This window comes from Sprattus sprattus (genome assembly GCF_963457725.1).
Source record: "Sprattus sprattus genome assembly, chromosome: 13".
NCBI classification, from domain to species: domain Eukaryota; kingdom Metazoa; phylum Chordata; class Actinopteri; order Clupeiformes; family Clupeidae; genus Sprattus; species Sprattus sprattus.
The window spans coordinates 27,540,629-27,562,171 of record NC_137911.1 but is presented as its reverse complement, the minus strand read 5'-3'; the positions used below and the strand labels follow the sequence as shown (position 1 = coordinate 27,562,171).

Here is a 21,543-nt window from a genome sequence, read left to right as displayed (position 1 = left end):
TCCGATCAAATTGAAGCCATGGTCTCGCTAATGGATAGTTACCTAATTTCCCCATTGAGGCAGGTGATGCTCATATAAAAGTAACTCTCCGTCTCTCCTACTTTGGAACATTGGTTTATCATGAGACCCTTTATTAAAGCTGGACTCTAAATGTGTCTCCGCTCCTCAAGCAGGGGGCTTTTATGATTATGGTTTCCAAGGTGACGTTCGGCACAGTAAACACGTGTCGACGGAGAGCAGGAGCCGGCAGCAACGTGTGCACAACCAGAGACAATTGCAAGACATTACTTTTAACATTTTCTCATTAGAAGAATCTTCTTGACTGCATGGATGCTTGGAAAATTCCTAATTCTTCAAATCAACCGTTGCACATAGCCTTATGATGGTATGGCCTTGTTGCCCCTTCTCCTTTTATCAGGAGCAAGTTCAGAGTCTTAGTTACTGTGCGACATGCGCAGTGGAGGCACCCTCTGTATTTTCGTATTGGCTAATTTAGCCATCAATACTTACACAATGCGCGCTAAGTTCATTATGTCAGTGGAAGCCTGTTTTGTTTATTTTAAAACACCATCAAAAAACAACCCTAACATTTGTGTTGCAGTGGAGTTACGTTCAGACGAATACATTTTAATTAGGCCAAGTCAACATAATTATGATTTTTTTTTCCTCTTCAATTCTACATTAAAATAACATATCACCACTTTCACTGTAATAACACACACACAGGCTAACACACATTCTGTACCAAGCTAAGAGAGTGACACCATGTGTGTCTGGGCTCCTCCTGTGTGTGTGTGTGTGTGTGTGTGTGTGTGTGTGTGTGTGTGTGTGTCTCCTCTGTGTGTCTGAACACAAGACCGAACCCCTGCTTGGTCACACTGACTGGTGTAAAGCCACTCCGTGAGCAAGGCCATGTGAAGTGTTAAACTGCAAAACAAACACATTTCACCAACACTGTCTGTTTGCAAGCACCATCTGAGGAAAAAAGAGGGGAAAACCACATTTCCACATTATTATTTTGTAAGGTGTCACTAATCATGTGTTTTGATGAAGCAGTTTTAGGAGTGGGAAACAGTCCATTCGGCCCACACAGAAGAGCATAAAACACAATGACTAGAGATGGAAGTCAGACACTGTTATTCCTCTTGCGTTCTGACTGTGGACACAACAAAGCAATGCACACGTGAGACGGAATAGTTTATCGTGAAGGAAAGCTGAAATGTAAAGGTGCTGGGAAAAGTGTAGGTATGATCAAAGGGATACTCTCACTTCTAATAATGACATAGTTTACATAGTTAAATCACATTTCAAAGTTCAATGAAGTAAAAAATATTCGAGGAAACTGACTACCTCAAACCATTTAAGTGAATTAACTCAATACATTTTAGCATAAATGATTATGTGACTTTGGTACAACTAACTGAAATATTTATTTTCAATGAAATTGAGAGCAATAAAGTGATTAACAGCAACAGTAAAACTCCCTTATATGCATCAACATCATAAAACGGTTACCAGGGGTACAGCAGATATGCTAGTAGATGGACAACAGAGTTATGCAATAAGGCTACAACTGTATGCCATCTTTAGATGTGCTAGACAAGGTTACTTGATTAATCAGGTTCAAATTGGCAGAACAGGGAAAGCATGCAATCTTTCAAATAGATTAGTTTTGCCAATGGACCTCTCCACAATGGCTAACCCGATCATGCCTTCAAAGGCATCTGAAGAGTTATCGTGCTAATAAGCTGTTCTACCACGCGTGCACACATCTTGGGGATAAAACATTAAAACAAGAAAGCAGCATTTAGCCGTAATCCATAGAACCAGCTACTCATCAACCTAACTCCCCATTCCAAAGGCAAGGCCTTAATGGCTCTTTTACAACAAAAACAACATATAGATATCAGTATAATTTGAACAACATGTGTTAGATCAACACAGCGTTTCTGTTTAACTGTAAGAAATTGATTTATGTCCATATGTGAAAGAGACATATACATATAATAAATAGGCACACACTGAGCAAGGTGTCATAGAAAAGTTTTAATTTTGCAACTACAAGATGAATGTATTACAAAATGCAAGGGGGGAAATACAGTGGCTCCTCTAACATATTGCATACAAAATACTTCTGAGATTACATACATCTTTATCCGTTATTTTATCATTTCAAGGGTGCAAATACAGTGGGTCCTCTAACATCTCGCATACAAAATACTTCTAAGGTGGTACATACATATTTTTCTGTTATTTTACCAATTCAAGGGGGCAAATACAGTTTATCAGCTGACATCTTGATTATTATCAACACCTGACACACTCATGGTCAAGTAGCACAGGTGAAAGCTCAGTATAAAAACACAACCAATATTCCAAAGTCTATTGGTTGGTTTAACTAGCAGTAGCAAACACGTATAAAACTGTAGACAGGTAGTTTGAATAATTTAGTGTTATTTAAGAATTCAAATATGTTAACTAAATTATTATTATTATTACTGTATTAGGATTGACTGTTGTGTAGAAAATCACGTTGATCACATCACAGGAAGGAGAGGAAGAGTCCCTTCCGCCCATCCGTAATGAGGACGGAGAACTACGCAGAAGTATAATTCGACCTTAAGAGAGGGGGGGGGGGGGGGGGGGGAGCCTATGCCTCCTGCAGAGCACCCATTGGAGAGCATGGTGCCAGTGCATGTGTTTCCAAGTGACTTAAGGTTTGGTGTCTCGGAAAATCCAAGCTTACTTGCTTGAAACATAGGCTCTTTTCCACCACAGCAACCATTCGGAAGCTCACAACATTTCAAACTGGAGCAACCGTTATTGTCCTGACTCCCTGGAGGATGAAGAGGTGGTGGGGGTGGGGGTGGGGGTAAGGGGGGGCAACTCACTTGAAAAGAGCTCACACTTGTAACCATCTCACTGACACCACGACATGACCTCCGTCCACCCCAAGGCCTTGTCAGGTCTCATGGGTAGGACAGACAGAGGGCTGCAGAATATTTGCAGGGAAAAAGGGACAACAAGTGTGGGTCCCTTAAGTCAACTAATTGTCCTATCTGTATCCACTATTCGTTTCATGTCCATTTGCAACTGATTGAAATGCATATGCTTCACAACTGATACGTATATACAATATTCAATTCAATTCAATTTTATTTGTATAGCGCCATAACAATACAATTGCCTATAGGCGCTTAACAGAGCCCAGAGCCTAATATATATTGTTGAATGCCATAATGTATAGCTACGGTGTAATCTGGGACTATTAAAACCAGAATAGAGTAGCATCCTAAGTGCTGTCTACTGTGTGTGAAGAAGGCGTCCAGATATTTTTGTTACAAGGCTTGTAATCCCTATAATCCCCCTGCAGCGCTTTCAGACACTGCACGCTAGGGGTAAAGGAGTCAACATGATGCAGCCAACAGAGCTTACCGCTGCACTGTACTGAACTGTGCTGTGTGCTGTGTTGTAGCCTACTGTGCTGTGCTGTGCTGCGTGTTTGGCAGAGGTAACAGGGGAAATAAAGCTCACTTCTTCTGGCGGCGGGCCCCGAGTCTCAGGAATAGCGCGTTCCTGTCTCTGCCAGTGACTGTGAGTGAATGAGCGAGCCTTCGTCCCAGGAGCCCATACGTGCACTCGCCCAGTCGCTCGCTGGCTACAGCAGAAGAATGAGCTGGCTCTGAATAACTTCATTTAGCAACACTTAAGGCTATCGCGGGATAGTAGGCTAAGGACCATTTATCTCTCCCGCATGCTTTAGCTAGACTTGCTACCTCATTGAGCCTCTGACAGCGGCGTTGTTTGCCAAACAGCCACAATTGTAATGAAATGCTTTCCCAGAGTAAAGATGTAAACAATGTCAGTGGTCAAAGGACAAAGTCACTGCTATCAGTGCTTGAGAAATGATGAGGTGAATATAACGTCACAACATAACAAGAACACTTACGCATCACATACCTGTAGGCTACATAGTGTGTTTGCCTTCGGTGGCGGTTACCCAGCTTCCCTCCCTCCGCAGTTACCCCCTGTCCCAGGACCCTTGTTCACCAGAGTCCTCTCCTGACTTTTCTTTGAACCTGTACTTGAAATGTTGCACAGTAATTGATGTTGATCCTAGCATGTGTGCAGACTGCACCACAAATTAGGATGGAAAAGGTTATCATAATATTTAGCCAGCCCAATTTGTTCAGTAGAGCAACTCCCCGTGGGATACGAGAAGGAAAAACATCTCTATATGATATTTTTCCAAGTTTTGCGTTTGGACTCTTGGGACGTTCGTTCATTGCCGGGCCGCAGCCATCCGGCGATTGAGAAAGGGAGAGAGAAAACTCGAATAGAGGACCGGAGGCGGTCTAGTGAGGGCCGGTCTAAAGGCTTTGGCGAGGGTGTGAAACTGGGAGCAGGGATCAACCGCACATAAAAAAATACCTCTAATGATCCCGCTGCCCTTGCCGGCTTCTCTAAGAATTTTTTTTTTCTATAGAAGGCCCAGCCAGTGCCGCTCACAGCACTGATCTTTGTTCAACTTTCAGACAGATAGGCTGTAGGTAAAGAACAGGCAATAACTTTTATGACCCTATTGCAACGTTATGGTGAGCAAAAGGAGATCTACCACTGACGGATGAAGATGATTTATTCATGGTTTCACATTTTAACAGTTAATATTTGAGCGAAGACTGTATAATGAACATAATTATATGAGTCTATGATTTCTCAGTTTGGTCTCGACTTCTAATTCAATTTAGCTCTCTACAGTTTTGTTATACGTGTACTATTTTTATATTTAATTTGGATTATAGCATTTATTGCTGTCATTTAAGAAATAACATTCATTCAAATACTCGTTTAGGCCCGAGCGACACTTAGCGCTGTATTTCTACGTAAAGTGCAATATGTATTTTGTTGCGTAAACTATATAGTAGGCTAGTAAGTGTGTTTAAGGCTTTGGGATTGTTTATTAAAAACGGAAGCCCGGTGTAAAAACAAGCACACCGAGATGGAATGAAGGTTATTTCTTAAATCATCTTAATCCGTCACTCGCAAATGGAGGCTTTTTAAGGATAACGATTTACTCAAAATTAGACAATAACAGTAAATTGTATTTTACGGTTCAATTACAGAAGGCTCGAGACCGATTTATTAAAATTGCCTTCGTTGTTGTTTGTTCATTGAAAACTGCTATCCAAAATGATCACCATGGCCTTCATGAATTTTATACGGCCTACTCTTCGAACTGTAGCCTATTTCAGGTGCACTTAAATTTGGAGGTCAACAATCCAAGTTGATATTATAAGAAGAAAACAACTTTTACATTTCAATTCGAGCATCATTGTGTGACCACTCTTCTAGCCTATAGCATACCATTTTTTTTATTAGTCACCACAAAGTTGGTGCAAAATAGCACAAGTGCTTGAGGCTTTATTCGGCGTCTGATTTCCTGTCTACCGTCACCCACTGACCGCTGTTGTTTGCGCTGATGTTTCTTGTAAAATCGTCCAAGGGCACGGAAAAACTGCAGGTGGACATTCTTGAGACAGCGACCTGCAATCCACTCAACACCACGCGATTTCTTCGTGGTAATGGATTCGTTCCGTTCACATGTTAAAAGTCCAATTGCACGCTGGCTTGCTTAGGTTCTGTGTTAGTAATACAGCATACTTTACTGTGTCGCTGTTGTTTAAGAAAACACAAGACGCGGGATTTTTTCATAAACCCACATAGGGATCCACATGGAAAGAAAGGCACACACATATAAGCTAATCTAAACACAAGGTTTTAAAAAAGAATTTTAATTAACATGGTATTGTGACCATTTGACTGCATAGTCTAAGCTAATTAATAGTTATGGCTATATAAATAAAGTTATTGATGGAATTTAAGCAAGCAGTCGTCGTTTGAGAAATGAACGATACGGATGAAATATGTTTTTTGCTAAATGTTGTCTAACAGAAAAGCTAAATAATTTAGATGTGGGAAACAATTACATTTGTTTTCCTTACAGTAAAATCATCTGTGTCGACAACAAGATGAATAAACGTTACTAAGGCAACAGTCCTCTTCTAACCTGTCTCGCAATATGCCAACGTGCAACATATGGTGTATCCTTGAAAGAGCTGTGATGTGTCATTTGCATAGCCTACGGACTATTCCGTGAAACCCAATATATATATTAAAAAAAAACTTGTCAGTTACACCATGATATGTGCATAAGAAATTAGACGATTTTAATTGCGTAAATCTCCTTTTGATCTAACAACAATTTCAGTGTGTAGCCTAGCTGGTGTATAGTTTGGCGGTGAGAAAAAAAAGAAAGAAAGCAACACCACCTCGACTTTGTTGAATGAGTGCAATATTTTGTATTATTTATCTGGGTCCAATTCATTTTTGCAGCTATGGGCTGCCAGCAACTCTCAGATTACGTGGACATCTCACATGCTGTAAAGTCTACCCAGTTAGTAAATATACCCAATGTCTTATACCCAATATATATATTTAATTTCAGATAAACTATTTAGCAACAATTATTCCCTTTTAACTTAACAATCCTTCAATGCAGTATTCCCCCGAATTGGTCTTTGTTGTGTAAAAATGTTTTGATTGCATCCAGAATCCTGAGTAAAGAAAAAAAAAACACCTAGGCCATAACAGCATGTATTGTTTTGCAATGTAATTATGATTGTAAAAATTATAATCGGAGTGCGATTGGGCTGAATATTTCCAAAATTGTCGTTGAAGACGGCCATCGATTTTCCATTATTTTTGTTATTATTATTATTACAAGGGTGACACACTTTTTTTGCGTTTTTTAACGCTTTCGGATATGATTGTGTATCTTCTTCTTGAAGATGCATGTCATAAAATGTGACGGTAAAAGGAATTAATGAAAGCATGGTAGTCGGCTTTTTTCTGTAACCTTATTAGTCTACTAAATCTATTTTTTAAACGAAGTTTTTGCGTAGGCCTATATCTTGAGTTAAGGTATCCTAAATTATTTATAAAATCCCAAACATTGCCCTCTTTCTGTAGCGATGCCCTAAATAATCTTTCGATTAGTCAACGTACAGGGATATTATTGAGGTGTTTTCTTTATAAGAAAAAGCGTCAATCTTCCCCCACCCAACTCCTCTCTCTAATGATGTGGAACGGGACTTTCTTTAGAAGAGCAAGGTGTGAAAACTCGGTTATTGTTTTAACAGGTGTGTTATGGGACAAAGCGCTTTATGCAATAACCAACTTTCTTCAGGAAAAAAAAGAAGTGACTGAGCCTCATTGTCTTGAGCTTGCCTCAGAACTCACTCGTCTAATTATAGACTCAATTTTAGGTTGGTGTAACAGCGACAGCCTTATGCTGTACTTAAGTTATGGAGTTAGGTTAAGTTGAACAGAGGCAAATTGAATGGTGTTATTTACTGTGTCAACACCATGATTTTCAGTGAACATTTTGCCGAGATCCAAGCACTGAAGTCTGTGGGAGAGAATTCATGCGAAAATCTAAAGTGCTGCACAGTGTGCCCCAACGTGTTTTCAGTTTACATATGTCACGTTGGACTTGGAAGAAAATGAATGACATAGCCTACAAATATGATTAGACCGATATAAAGTTAAAATGCAAAACAGCGCTCTATCATAATAGTCAAGAATCCCATGAGGTGTGGACCAAACTTGGACCGAAACGTCTTGGCAACAGCGCCATCTCCCGGCAAAAAGTCAGCCATCGCTTGGCAATAAGCTTGTTTGTGGCGTGAAATGACTGATGCTTTAGAACCTAATTTTTGAAGGCCTTTCCGTAAGTCTATATTACTCTAACCTATCAGTAACATTTCCTTTGTCTATCCTGTCTATTTGTATGTAGTCCTCGCCTAACTGCCAGTTAATGTACGTTCTGCATTACAGCCTATGAGGGTTCATGATAACAAAGAGGGTAGGCCTATCCATATTTTTAAGCCTATAGATAAGATATTACTATCCTAAAACTAATGGCAGACAATACATTTTAAGCACTTAAACTCAGTTTTGCCATTACTGTTGTATTTACATTTGATAGCTTACAGCTCACCAGCAAATGGGAAGCTTGGTGTAGCTAGGAGATACAGTCTATATCTGCCTTCATTTATGAACTGTGTTGTGTTTTATATAAATATATATATAAAAAACAGGAAAGCAGGACAGAGATCTTTTATTTTTAAAATATTTTTTATTCCAATGTGTTCCATTTTTACTCAAAGCAAGTGAAACATCTCATAGGGCAGTAGTGTTTTTCCTGATGCATTTGTGCAGAGTCCCCCACAGAGCCTTGCACACACACGGACACATAGGCACACAGACACACACACGCGTAATGCACTACAAGAAGCAACAAGGGCTGAAAGCAACACTGATTTCATCTTTTCCACTTTTCCACTGTTTCCACCTAACACTGCCACAACAACCACTGCATAGGCCCTGTCCAATCTTCACACCACATACAGTAATTGCAAAATAAAATAAAGCCTAATGTTTGGCACTGACCGACACCGTCATTTTATACATGGCAGAAGAGGCCTGAGAAAAGCTTTGTTATAATTCCGTTCGTAATTCAATTCAGCAAACACAACAGAGATCACAGTCTTCACACTGTGCCATTTAGAATGAGTACCAGAGACTTACGTTGGTCTGTGCACCTTTGTTCAGGGGTAAAGTTCACTGAGAGAAGAAATAACAACGAGGAGGCAAATGTCAATAAATAAGCAAATTATAAACCCAAACGGGGAACAAACAAAAACAATGTGTCACTGAGTCATTCGTTTGTTAAAGGCAGATAAGAGTCTGAGATTTGTTGTGACCTGTCGAAAGTGAGTAAGAGATAGAGAGATAGAGAGAGAAAGAAGTGGAGGGATGGAGGAAGGGATAGAGGGATAGAGAGAGAGAAGTGGAGGGATGGAGGAAGGGATAGAGGGATAGAGAGAGAGAAGTGGAGGGATGAGGAAGGGATAGAGAGATAGAGAGAGAAAGAAGTGGAGGGATGGAGGAAGGGATAGAGGGATAGAGAGAGAGAAGTGGAGGGATGGAGGAAGGGATAGAGGGATAGAGAGAGAGAAGTGGAGGGATGGAGGAAGGGATAGAGGGATAGAGAGAGAGAAGTGGAGGGATGGAGGAAGGGATAGATAGAGAGAGAAGTGGAGGGATGGAGGAAGAGATAGAGGGATAGAGAGAGAGAGAAGTGGAGGGATGAGGAAGAGATAGAGGGATAGAGAGAGAGAGAAGTGGAGGAAGAAAAAGAGAGAAAGGTGATCACAGGAGAGGATGAAGAGACTAATAGGCAGAAGGATAGGTCAGGTAAAGCAAGTAGACAGTCATGAGTGGAGGCCTGGGGATGCTAAAATGAGGAGAGAGAGTGGGAGAGACAGATAGAGAGAGAGAGGGATAGAGAGAGACAGTTAGAGAGAGAGAGAGAGGGCAGGAGAGAGTGTGAGAGACAGATAGAGAGAGAGAGGGATAGAGAGAGATAGAGAGAGGGCAGGAGAGAGTGGGAGAGACAGATAGAGAGAGACAGAGAGAGAGACAGAGAGAGAGAGACAGAGAGAGAGACAGTTAGAGAGAGAGAGAGAGAGAGAGAGAGAGAGAGAGGGCAGGAGAGAGTGTGAGAGACAGAGAGAGAGACAGATAGAGAGATTGGAGCGCAGCGTTCTGGAGAGGGCACTGGCAGGTCACAGCACGCTAACCCTCTCACTGAGCGTGCCCAGTTCTTGCTCCTCCTCTGTCTCCACCCCCTCACTCAGGTTACCATGGGGATTGAGGAGGTGGACTGGGTACTGGAGGCCATTCTGCAGAGCGTAGTGCTCCCAGCGATGGTCGTCGCTCTCGTGTGTGATGTAGCGCTCGTGCATCCTGTACTCAAGAGTCCGCAGGTCCAACCACATTTGATAGTCCTAACGCCCAAACAAATAATTAATCCACATGAACCACTGAATCTTCCCCAGACAATGCTATAAGTTCTCATATAAATGATCTGTCAGATCATTCAGGCCTAGATAACTATATAAGCAGGTTTCTTCAAACATCCATCTTTACAGAGCATTGCCAGTAGTAGTTAGCGCTGCAATTCACATTATTGTTTTGTTAAAGATAAAAAAAATTGCCTTAGCATGGTTAGCATTCATAGTAGCTATGATGTTAAAATCCAAAGCTAGCGGCATTGCGATTAATAATAGCATTAGCCTTAGCATTAGCTTAGCATCAGCGCTCACGAGTCCTCTGTGTCTCACCTGGAGCCAGGGGTGGCTGAGAGACTTGTCCACGCTGTAGCGCTTCCTCATCTTGACTTGAAGTAAGTTATTAATGAGGTCAATTGCTGGAACAACAAAGCAGGCAGTCAGAGCCGCGGCCGGGCAGAGGGGGGAGCAGAGAGAGCAGAAAGAGCCCGGGAGCTTTGGGCGGAGAGGTGGAGAGGGGATAATGAGCAAAGCTAACATCATCTTAGCATTATTTCTGGGGTCACACACCTCAGAGTCGCTCTGGGGATTCCTGACCTTGAGACCCAGTGGATCGTTTGGCATTACACACATGGTTGGGCCACAACAAAAATGGCACACACACTCACACACACACTCTTTGTAGAGACACACACACATCCTCTTTTTTCCCCCCTTTTATTCCCGCACTCTTTTTTCCTCTTTCTTGCTGGCCTGTCTTCTTTCATGCTGGCCTACGCTTCACTTGCAGCTCATTCATTCTATTACCTACCATGAAAGGAGCACTATTTGTCAACTAACCTACCTCATTCATTCTATTACCTACCATGAAAGGAGCACTATTTGTCAACTAACCTACCTCATTCATTCTATTACCTACCATGAATGGAGCACTATTTGTCAACTAACCTACCTCATTCATTCTATTACCTACCATGAATGGAGCACTATTTGTCAACTAACCTACCTCATTCATTCTATTACCTACCATGAATGGAGCACTATTTGTCCACTTACCAGACGGCACTCTCTGTTCTGGTGGGAATTTAGTTTTTAAGTTCAATTGTTTACACTTTTGTTGTGGAAAAAACAACTGAACTGCTATGTTGTGAAACTAATATCCTCCTATCCGATCCTCTCTCTCTCTCACATACACACACACACACACACACACACACACACACACACACACACACAAACACACACACACACACACACTCTCTCTTTGTCTTTGTTGCTGTTGTGGGCCTCTGTGATTCTGTTGGACAAATATTTATGTCTTTAACTACACAGCCTTCATTTCTTAAGTAAATGCAAACTGCAAGTTACAAAGACTGCAGGGGAAAAATTGTGAGAATCCACACAGACATTTAAAAATAGAGGGCAAACAACAAGAAACAGAAAAAAGAAAATATACAAATAAATGTCGGAGCTAAACAAAATGGTCCCTGTCTGAACATTTTGTTACAACAGAGAGATAGCAGCAAGCATTACTGAGCGTCCTTATAAACCCCCTTGGGGAAGGGGCCCTTGATATTTGATTACACTGCGGTTCGGATGTAAGGTCTGTGTGTGTGTGTGTGTGTGTGTGTGTGTGTGTGTGTGTGTGTGTGTGTGTGTGTGTTTGCCGTCTGGTGGGCTTCTGGCTAAAAGCAGTAGTTTCCATGTGGGTGGATTGAAGTGAAATGTATCGTTCAGCCAGTCAGACCTCACACACACACACACACACACACACACACACACACACACACACACACACACACACTAACAAACTACTGCTTTTAGCCAGAAGCCCATCTGTATGTTATCTCGCCATCTTCCCTAATTCATCTGCCAAGATGGTCGCAGGCCCTGAGGATAACACACACGTTGAGGTGGTTGAACATGTTTACAGCTAGCTGTCAACCTTTGATGAAGGAGACAAAATGATGCTGGATTTGCCATTGTCTTTTTTTCCTTTGAAAAAGTACTCTACTCTCTATTACATCTCCTTCCAACTAAAATGGATAATACCTGCTTTATGATAGTTTTTAACATCTTGCTATTTTTTATTTAAACTATTTGTTTTTTTGTTTGATAAGGCTAATGGCGCTGAGTGAAATGACCTGCTCATTCATACAGGTCATCCTCTGATCTCCAGCTACGTAAACCCATGCTGTCCAGACGGCAAACACACACACACACACACACACACACCATACACACACACACACTCTCACACGCACACACACGTGCACACACACACACAAACACACACACACGCACACAGACTTGGGGCGTTTATCTTGCAGTGTTAATAACACACACACACACACACACACACACACACACCATCATCTGTTACACTGACTGATATCACTCTGCTTCTCCATCTCATGACAGCATCATCTGTTACACACACACACACCCACACACAAACCCACACACAGTCCCACACACACACACACACACACACACACACACACACACACACACACACACACACACACACACACACACACACACACACACACACACACACAATCACTCACCGTCCGGCGAGACCTTCTTCCAGGGGTTGGTGGGGTACATGAAGGCAGCGTTCTGGATCTGGTCGTGGATGTCCTCGTCCTCGTTGAAGGGGAACGTCCCGCTGAGGCTGACGTAGACGATGACGCCCACGGACCACATGTCCAGGGAGCGGTTGTAGCCCTTGTTGCGCAGGACTTCGGGGGCCAGATACGCCGGGGTCCCCACCACCGAGCGCCGGAACGACTTCTCGCCGATGATGCGGGCGAAGCCAAAATCACACAGCTTTACCTGGGGCAGGGGCAAGGGCAGGGACAAGGTCACAACCCATCACTATGATCATGGAAAAACACCTGCAGTCATTGAACAGATTCATAGAGTTTAGAGTTATCCTCTGAGGAGTGACTGAGGAGAAAGGCAGCTTGTTCGACCCATAGCATTGGTCATGCTTCATCATCATTTAATCAATGTTGGAACTGATCCAGAGCTGACCTTCAGCTTAACATGCTCACAGCTTTACCTGGGGCAGGGGGCAAGGGCAGGGACAAGGTCACAACCCATCACTATGGGTAAACACCTGCATTCACATCAAAACACCTGCATTTATTGAACAGATGTTCAAAAAGTCTTTAAATACTTCTGCTATCTATTGGTGTCTCAGAGACATTTGGGCATGATGTATTCCATTTTGTTGATGTCCTACTTGTGTGTCCCTGAATCTGTAGTTCCAGTGACGTAATGACATTGACGATATAAATAGATGGAATCAACTTGACATGTTAATACTAACCCTCCCTACAGCAGGTATGGGATTTCATGCAAAACGCAACCCTTGGAACAAAGAAAAAACATCACGCATGCACTCATGATTAAATGACGAGGCGGCTATTCAAATGCAAACAAATGCATATTATCTTTCGTGCACTACTCACCCTCTCTCTTTCTTCTACAAGCAGTGCACAGACCTAATAAATAGCATCCTGTGTTTCCTCACTTCCCAGACAGTTTAATGATCAGCTGTCACTGCTGATGCTACACCCGGTTACCAGAGGAATTATCACACGGCTAGATGTGCCTACAATGTGGCTTCCTGTTGGCCCGCTCCATGTACCCGCCGACATTTCGCTAGAGCCGAATTAAGGATAGCACAACAAAAGCTGAGACAACAAACGAGCCAAAGCAAGAGGGAAAATGTTTTGTTTTTTTTCTCTTTTTTTTAACGCTTTCTTTCTTTCGCTTCGAAAACAATGGCTTGCTGGCGAGAAGAAAATATCTTTTTCCCGTTTTCATTTGGGGAGAAATATTTTGTCGAAATACCACAGAGAACAAATGCAAATGTGTGTGTGTGTGTGTTTTTTTTTGTAACGTTCAAGGCTGAGATGTTTGTGTCTAAACAGGGGTGATTCATGGCAGAGTTAGCGGTTAGCGCGTCTCCAAACGGGAACTCACACTGGAGGCTGACAAGCGAGAATGTGAGAATAATTGGCAGTCTTCTGATTTAACAGAGACCAAGACACACAGAGAGAGAGAAAGGGAGAAAAACACACACACATACACGTACAAAAACACAAACAAATAGAACAAAACAAGACACCATCCACCGAAGACAGAGTCCACCCCACTAATGACTGTTATTCTTTGAAGGGAAGGAAGAGGGAGAGGGAGAGAAAGACTGCAGAACATTGTGTGTTTATCTGCTAGGGGCTTACTTGCGGGAAGGAGTCAGCGGATGCTAGTAGAACATTCTCGGGCTTGAGGTCACAGTGCACTATGTTCTTGACATGGAGATGTCGCAGAGCCTGCAAAATCTAAAAAAAACAACAACACATTTATACTTCCATAAGTACAGAACAAACACAACAATCGAATACACACTTGAACCGACTGACATCCTTACAACAAACCTTGAAGCAGCTACAGTATTACATTTCATGGCGGAAACATACATTAAAGAATGGCTCACATTCATACATTTACATTTACACTTACATTTCGTCATTTAGCAGACGAGTTTATCCAAAGCGACTTACAAGGATGTACAGTATACACATTTGACATTTGACACTGATGGCACACTGCAGTGCACATACATGTACCAGGGGACATGAGCCCAAGACACACACACTCACACACACACACACACACACACACACACACACACACACACACACACACACACACACACACACACACACACACAATCATGCTAAACACAAAGACCTTGCTGTGATAACATTTCAGTTACAGCGACCATAAAATAATGATGACTAGACATGCTTCATATGAACGCTTCTACATTACACTGCACACTGGCATTAGATTCCTTCAGTCGAACATATAAATAATGACCAGACTGCTGAGGACACCAGAAGCTTATCCAGCTATATAAAGCACTGGCAGATGACTTAAGACAATAATGCATTGTTTGCTGTTGTGTGTAAAATTCTTTGCATTGCCCGATGTATTGAGAATGTATCCATTTGCCTATAACTATGTTCTTAACTATGTTTTATTATAGGCTGTTTTACCTATGTTTTTTGTAACTAAGTTTTCACTGTAGCACTCTGAGATTCAGATGAATGTAGAGTGAGCTATAAATTAATTGAATGTATTTATTTATTTATTTATTTACTTTTATTTATTTATTTACCTTCGTATAACATACAGCCGCGGAAAAAATTAAGAGACCACTTCAAAATTATCAGTTTCTCTGGTTTTACTATTTATTGGTATGTGTTAAAGTAAAATGTACATTTTAGTTTTATTCTATAACCTACTGGCAACATTCCTACCAAATTTCAAATAAAAATATTGTCATTTAGATCATTTATTTGCAGAAAAATGACAATTGGTCAAAATAGCAAAAATGATGCAGTGTCTTCAGATATCGAATAATGCAAAGAAAACAAGCTCATATTCATTTTTAAACTACACAATACTAATGCTTACACTTAGGAAGAGTTCAGAAATCAATATTTGGTGGAATAACCTTGATTTAAAATCACAACTTTCATGTGTCTTGGCATGCTCTCCACCAGTCTTTCACATTGCTGTTGGGTGACTTTATGCTACTCCTGGCGCAAGAATTCAAGCAGCTCGGCTTCTTTTCATGTCTTGTGACCATCCATCTTCCTCTTGATCACATTTCAGAGGTTTTTTATGGGATTCAGGTCTCGAAATTGGGCTGGCCATGACAGGGTCCTGATCTGGTGGTACTCCATCCACACCTTTACTGGCCTGGCTGTGTGGCATGGTGCATTGCCCTGCTGGAAAAAACACTTCTCAGAGTTGGGGAACATTGTCAGAGCAAAAGGAAGCAAGTTTTTCTTCCGGGACAACGTTGTACTTTGCCTGGCTGAGGTTTGTAAAAGACCATAAGGATTGAAAAAGCGGACTGGAGGTTCTTCTAAGTTCGTCTTCTCTGATGAGGATGGACTCATCAGAGAAGACGAACTAGAAGACCCTCCAGTCCGCTTTTTTCAATCCTTATGGTCTTTTACAAACCTCAGCCAGGCAAAGTACAACGTTGTCCCGGAAGAAAAACTTGCTTCCTTTTGCTCTGACAATGTTCCCCAACTCTGAGAAGTGTTTTTTCCAGCAGGGCAATGCTCCATGCCACACAGCCAGGCCAGTAAAGGTGTGGATGGAGTACCACCAGATCAGGACCCTGTCATGGCCAGCCCAATTTCGAGACCTGAATCCCATAAAAAACCTCTGAAATGTGATCAAGAGGAAGATGGATGGTCATAAGCCATGAAAAGAAGCCGAGCTGCTTGAATTCTTGCGCCAGGAGTAGCATAAAGTCACCCAACGGCAATGTGAAAGACTGGTGGAGAGCATGCCAAGACACATGAAAGTTGTGATTTTAAATCAAGGTTATTCCACCAAATATTGATTTCTGAACTCTTCCTAAGTGTAAGCATTAGTATTGTGTAGTTTAAAAATGAATATGAGCTTGTTTTCTTTGCATTATTCGAGATCTGAAGACACTGCATCATTTTTGCTATTTTGACCAATTGTCATTTTTCTGCAAATAAATGATCTAGATGACAATATTTTTATTTGAAATTTGGTAGGAATGTTGCCAGTAGGTTATAGAATAAAACTAAAATGTACATTTTACTTTAACACATACCAATAAAGAGTAAAACCAGAGAAACTGATAATTTTGAAGTGGTCTCTTAATTTTTTCCGCGGCTGTATGTTAGCATTTTTCAAATGCAAATCCACACGCCTTCAGTCACAGGCCAGACTAAACTCGGCTCAGCACTGACCTGAGTGACGAGGAACTTGGTGATGCGCTCAGGCAGCCTCCCTTTCTCACTGGACAGGATCATCTCCAGCATGTCTCCGTGGAGCTTCTCCATGACAACAAACACACGCTCCGGCGTCTCGAACATGCACTCCAGGTTGACGACACCAGGGTAGTGCAGGTTCTGCAGGGTGAAGAAAAAGAGATTAAAGCAGAACAACAGATCAATAGCTATTCGCTAACGGTATGCTAGCAGCTAAAACTAACGAAATATATTGAAATGTGCTGACTTTGACAGTATGACAAACCAGTTACTCAACGACTGTCCTTACACAGTCAACATCAAGCAAGTGCAACACAAGACAAAGCAAGACGGCAAATAAGCTACTAACTAGCTCGGCAGACAGTAGACAAGTCGGGCTGCGGCAGGCAAAACTAAATAACGAAGTTATAATCCTATGGACCCTGGTAAGGCAATGGCACGGAGGCGATTCTCCATATTAAAAGTCATTCTAGCGCCCCAATTTTTTTAAAGCTGTTTTTTTAAAGGTAAAACTGCGTATCCTAACGCTAATCCTGAAGAATAATTGTTGCATAGTGTTACTTTAATACATTTTCCTCAACATCACCTGACATAGTACACCCTCCATTCTAAATGTCCTGCCAACATGTTTGTATTTACTGCCCTGCAAGCAATAATGAGCAACCATTTAGTGAATGTGGTCGGCGGAATTGGCCATTGCTGGCACCATCATCAGTGGTGTCAAATGTCGAACAACAGTTGTGTTACATTCAAGTCAATTATTTGCATTGGCATCTGACAATGACACTGAACCTGTACACATCACCTAGAAGCACATTTCAACTGTATATGGCTTCTTGGTTATCTGCAGCATTCTCAACAAATCCGTCCAAAGGTGTGTTTGTGTTTACAGCCCTGCATGAAGCCTTCCGTGTGTTTCATGTGTGTGTGTGTGTGTGTGTGTGTGTGTGTGTGTGTGTGTGTGTGTGTGCGTGTGTGCATTTGTCTGTATGTTTGTGTAATGGAGGAGAACAGGGTGTACACACACACTCACCTGTAAAATGGCGACCTCATTGCGGAGCTGGCTCTCCTGCTTGGTGGGGAAGCGCAGCTTGTCGATGATCTTGATGGCCACGTCTCTGCCCGTCTTCCTGTGTTTCCCTGCGAAGCACGACTCACAATGACCTCCATGCAAACACAAACCCAATCCTCAAAGCCGTAAATGCATCAAATCAACCACTGCTAAGTCGAATCTACTCTGGTTAGTCCACATACGTAGCGAAATGCATTACGTACCTCCGTACACGATTCCAAATTGCCCAGAACCAAGAACTTCATCGGGAAATATCTGATAAACGGAACTGATGTCCTTGAAGGGGGAAAAGATAAAAAGAGAATGTTTAAGGAGGAGTAGGATCGCTACGGTACAATTCATTAATTCACAACAAACAAATGCACGTGAAACCTCTGATATGTTTGATATTTTTTTTAATTCAGACTTCTCAGGTTTTTCATATTTGTCTTGTCACATTATTATACTAAGTCTGCAACAAAGCACTCACACACACACAAGCCTGGAAGCTTGAATTTAAACTACTACCTTGTGTGACACTACCACATCCTGCAGAAAACTGTCATGCTGGCAGAGGTAACCATGGCAACCCCATGGCCACGCAGGTAATGAGAGTAGCCTGAATTGGGGGTATTGTGAGTGGTATCTGTGTTTGCCTTACTGGGCGACTGAGGGAGGCATTGTGTACGTGTATCTCTATTTTTCCCTCACTGTGTGCTTTATGTGTATGTGTGCGCGTGTGTGTGTGTGCGTGTGTGTGTGTGTGTCTGTAGCAAGCTGAGGAAAAAACATGTGGCTTGCCAGAGCAGTATATGTAGAGCAGATAATTAACCTGTGTTGTAAACTCACAATGAAATACAAATACAATGAAAATATGCCTTCACAAAAGCAGACATTTAATCTGCCTCACCACCCATGCTGCTGTGAGGAATGGTGTCTAATGCCAAGGAGACTCAGTTAATACACTTACCACATTCTCCTGTACCTGGCAGTTGGATACTGAGATGCTGATAGAAACATCTTCTGTGGGAGAGAGAGAGAGAGAGAGAGGGGTGGTTGTGCTTTATGGAGTAAAAAACAGACATTTCACAAAGCTTTTAAGAAATTAATACATACATCACACAATCCCATTATTTCACCTCTTACGGGACTGTGGTGAACGGATCTTACAACAATGAACCCTCAAAGGATCTGATCACATTATGAATATGCATCATTCTCCCTTCCACACACAGACACACACAGACACACAGACACACAGACACACAGACACACACACACACACACACACAATCGTGCATTTGCAGTCTGCTTTCACCTCGACACACTTCTTTGTCTGTACTGGTGCAGCAAATAGCAAATAGCATCTGGTTTTCTTAAGAGACAGATCTCCAAAACAAGCCTGATGAAACCTCCAGGCTTGATATATAGAATAGATATATATATTCACAAGATGTATGAAACCTCAAGGCATGATCTATAGGATAGATATATATTCATAAGATATATGAAACCTCCAGGCTTGATATGTAGGATAGATATATATTCATAAGAAATATGAAAGATATATAAGAAGCAACTCCATGAGGAATATCAAGGAAATCCCACCAATCGCTGCTTGACAGGGCAGTTCCAATATTTTCCAATCGAAAGTTTTAATAATAATAATTTCAACCAGGATTGCCTTCAAATACTATCTGATTGAAATTGTCTTCAAAACTTCGCCAGACACACCTAATAGAATCACTGACTTTACCATCGCTACCATAGCTATCACTCCTGGCCACGGGTAATTTAAATGTAATGAATTCAACATATTTGATTTCATAATATCGCCTCTTTGCGACAGGCTCTAACACGGGCACTGAATGGGGCAAATTGAATGGCGGTAAAAGCTCTAGTATTACAGCAGAAGGCCTTTTTCTCCCCTATATGATGATGCGTCTGAATCAGGTATTAGCTCTGATTCATGCCTTTCTGTCTGTCATCAGTCCCCTTTGTCCTCGGCCCATCAAGGTGGTTAAGAAACAGAGGGCAATTTGCTACAGCCAGGGGGACACAGTGTGACCGGGTGTTTATGCCGCTCGTGTCAAACAGGGACTGGAATTATGGCACTAGGTCTCAACCCTCAAAGTTTAACCCTCAGAATTAACACACACGGCCTCATCCCTCCATCGCACGCAAAACAGCATTTCATACAAGGATTAGTAAAAAATCCGTACAACTATTTTCAGCCAAAGCACATAACACTTGAATGAAGCCTGAGTGAGATTTGTGTGTGTACGAGTGAACCGCACCAGGTCATTTGAGTACAACACCTATTTTTACAGTTTAGTAGGCCCTAAATAGTGAAGGTAAAACTCAAAAATCATTTCCATAAAGCCCTCCAGTTCATGGCATTCTCATAGCTTGTAGATCTCTTTTCAAGCGTACTTTGGTTCACATTTGCTGGAGGCTTAAGGGAACACTGAAGTGACATGTGACTCCATGTTGCCATCACTGCCGTGGACCCATAGCCATGTGGAGCTGTCGGTATAGCCCTGAACAGCTACCAATTACTGTTCCGTTAAAAACAAAGCAGAGCAAAGTATGTAGATGTGCTATACACAACACAGTATGGATCCCTAGCCAACAGTGGTCAGATTCTGTGTGTAGTATGCAGTACGTTTCTATGACAACAGTGGTCAAATCCTGTGTGTAGTATGCAGCACGTTTCTATGACAACATAGCACAGTGTTGTACGCAAAAGACCTGGTGCGGTTCACTCATACACATGAAGCCCATGAAGCGTCACGTCGCCATGGCGTGACCAGGACGGTAACGTACTGTGGTGGCTGTAGCGGCTGCCCTGCGACAGCCCCTTGGCGATGACGGGCATGAGTGCGTGCTGGATGGCCATCTCCCACATGCGTGCCACGTCCTGCCCGGTGCCGCTCACCAGCATGCTGCCGAGGCTCTCCGCCACCCCGCCGCCCTCCGGCCGCACCAGCTGCTCGCCCACGAAGTACACCAGCGTTGCCGTGGTGATCTCGAAGCAGTGACGGTTAGCGCTCTCGGGCAGCAGGTCGAAGGTCTTGGCAGGCTCGAGGGACAGCACCTCTGACAGGGGGATTTCCTGTAGGGACAGGAAGTCGAACCAATCTAACACTCAATCCCCCGTCAGAGTACTTTGCTCATTTCTCAGTTCTGTACATGCATGCATTTATTGACAGCAGTGAACTGCCGATTCTTTAGTTTAATTACAGTTATTGAAAGACTGCTTTGTGGAAGAAATGTCATGGCTGATTTCATGGACCTGTTGTTGTTGCTGTTGTTGTTGTTGTTGTTGTTGTTGTTGTTGTTGTAAGAGGGCGACTCTGCTTACCCTGTAGTATCTGCCTCCTGTTTCATTCTGAAACAAGGTGATACACTTGCTGTCCAGCCTCCAGTAGTGTCTCTTGCGCTGGTGTTGACAAAGACATAAGAAAATGTAAACAACATATTATACCACATCATGTGTATGTATACTGTATATATCTTATTTATTCACTTATTCAACTTTACATATGCACATACTCTGCACTTTTATTGCTTTTTTGCACTTCTGGTTGGATGCTAAACTGCCTTTTGTTGTCTCAGTACTTGACAATAATGACAATAAAGTTGAATCTTATCTAATCTAATTTAATGTATAGGATCATATGCATGACAACCATACTGTTAAGTCTAGACATTGTTGTGCTTCCAAAGAAAATGT

At 42.1% G+C, this 21,543-nt stretch overlaps 1 protein-coding gene across 1 annotated transcript in view; it reads right to left on the bottom strand.

The window, feature by feature from the left end:
• Positions 1–9,689: 9,689 nt before the first annotated feature.
• prkd1 (protein kinase D1) overlaps positions 9,690–21,543 on the bottom strand; it is a gene marked incomplete at both ends in the record, with an annotated part of 54,135 nt that continues 42,281 nt past the window's right edge. The window contains 10 exons of the mRNA XM_080849570.1: positions 9,690–9,911; positions 10,248–10,333; positions 12,485–12,752; positions 14,171–14,269; positions 16,736–16,897; positions 17,790–17,896; positions 18,032–18,104; positions 18,778–18,830; positions 20,634–20,922; positions 21,172–21,249. Of these exons, the coding sequence (XP_080705696.1) occupies positions 9,690–9,911; positions 10,248–10,333; positions 12,485–12,752; positions 14,171–14,269; positions 16,736–16,897; positions 17,790–17,896; positions 18,032–18,104; positions 18,778–18,830; positions 20,634–20,922; positions 21,172–21,249 (1,437 nt within the window). The remainder of the gene's footprint in view (positions 9,912–10,247; positions 10,334–12,484; positions 12,753–14,170; positions 14,270–16,735; positions 16,898–17,789; positions 17,897–18,031; positions 18,105–18,777; positions 18,831–20,633; positions 20,923–21,171; positions 21,250–21,543) is intronic.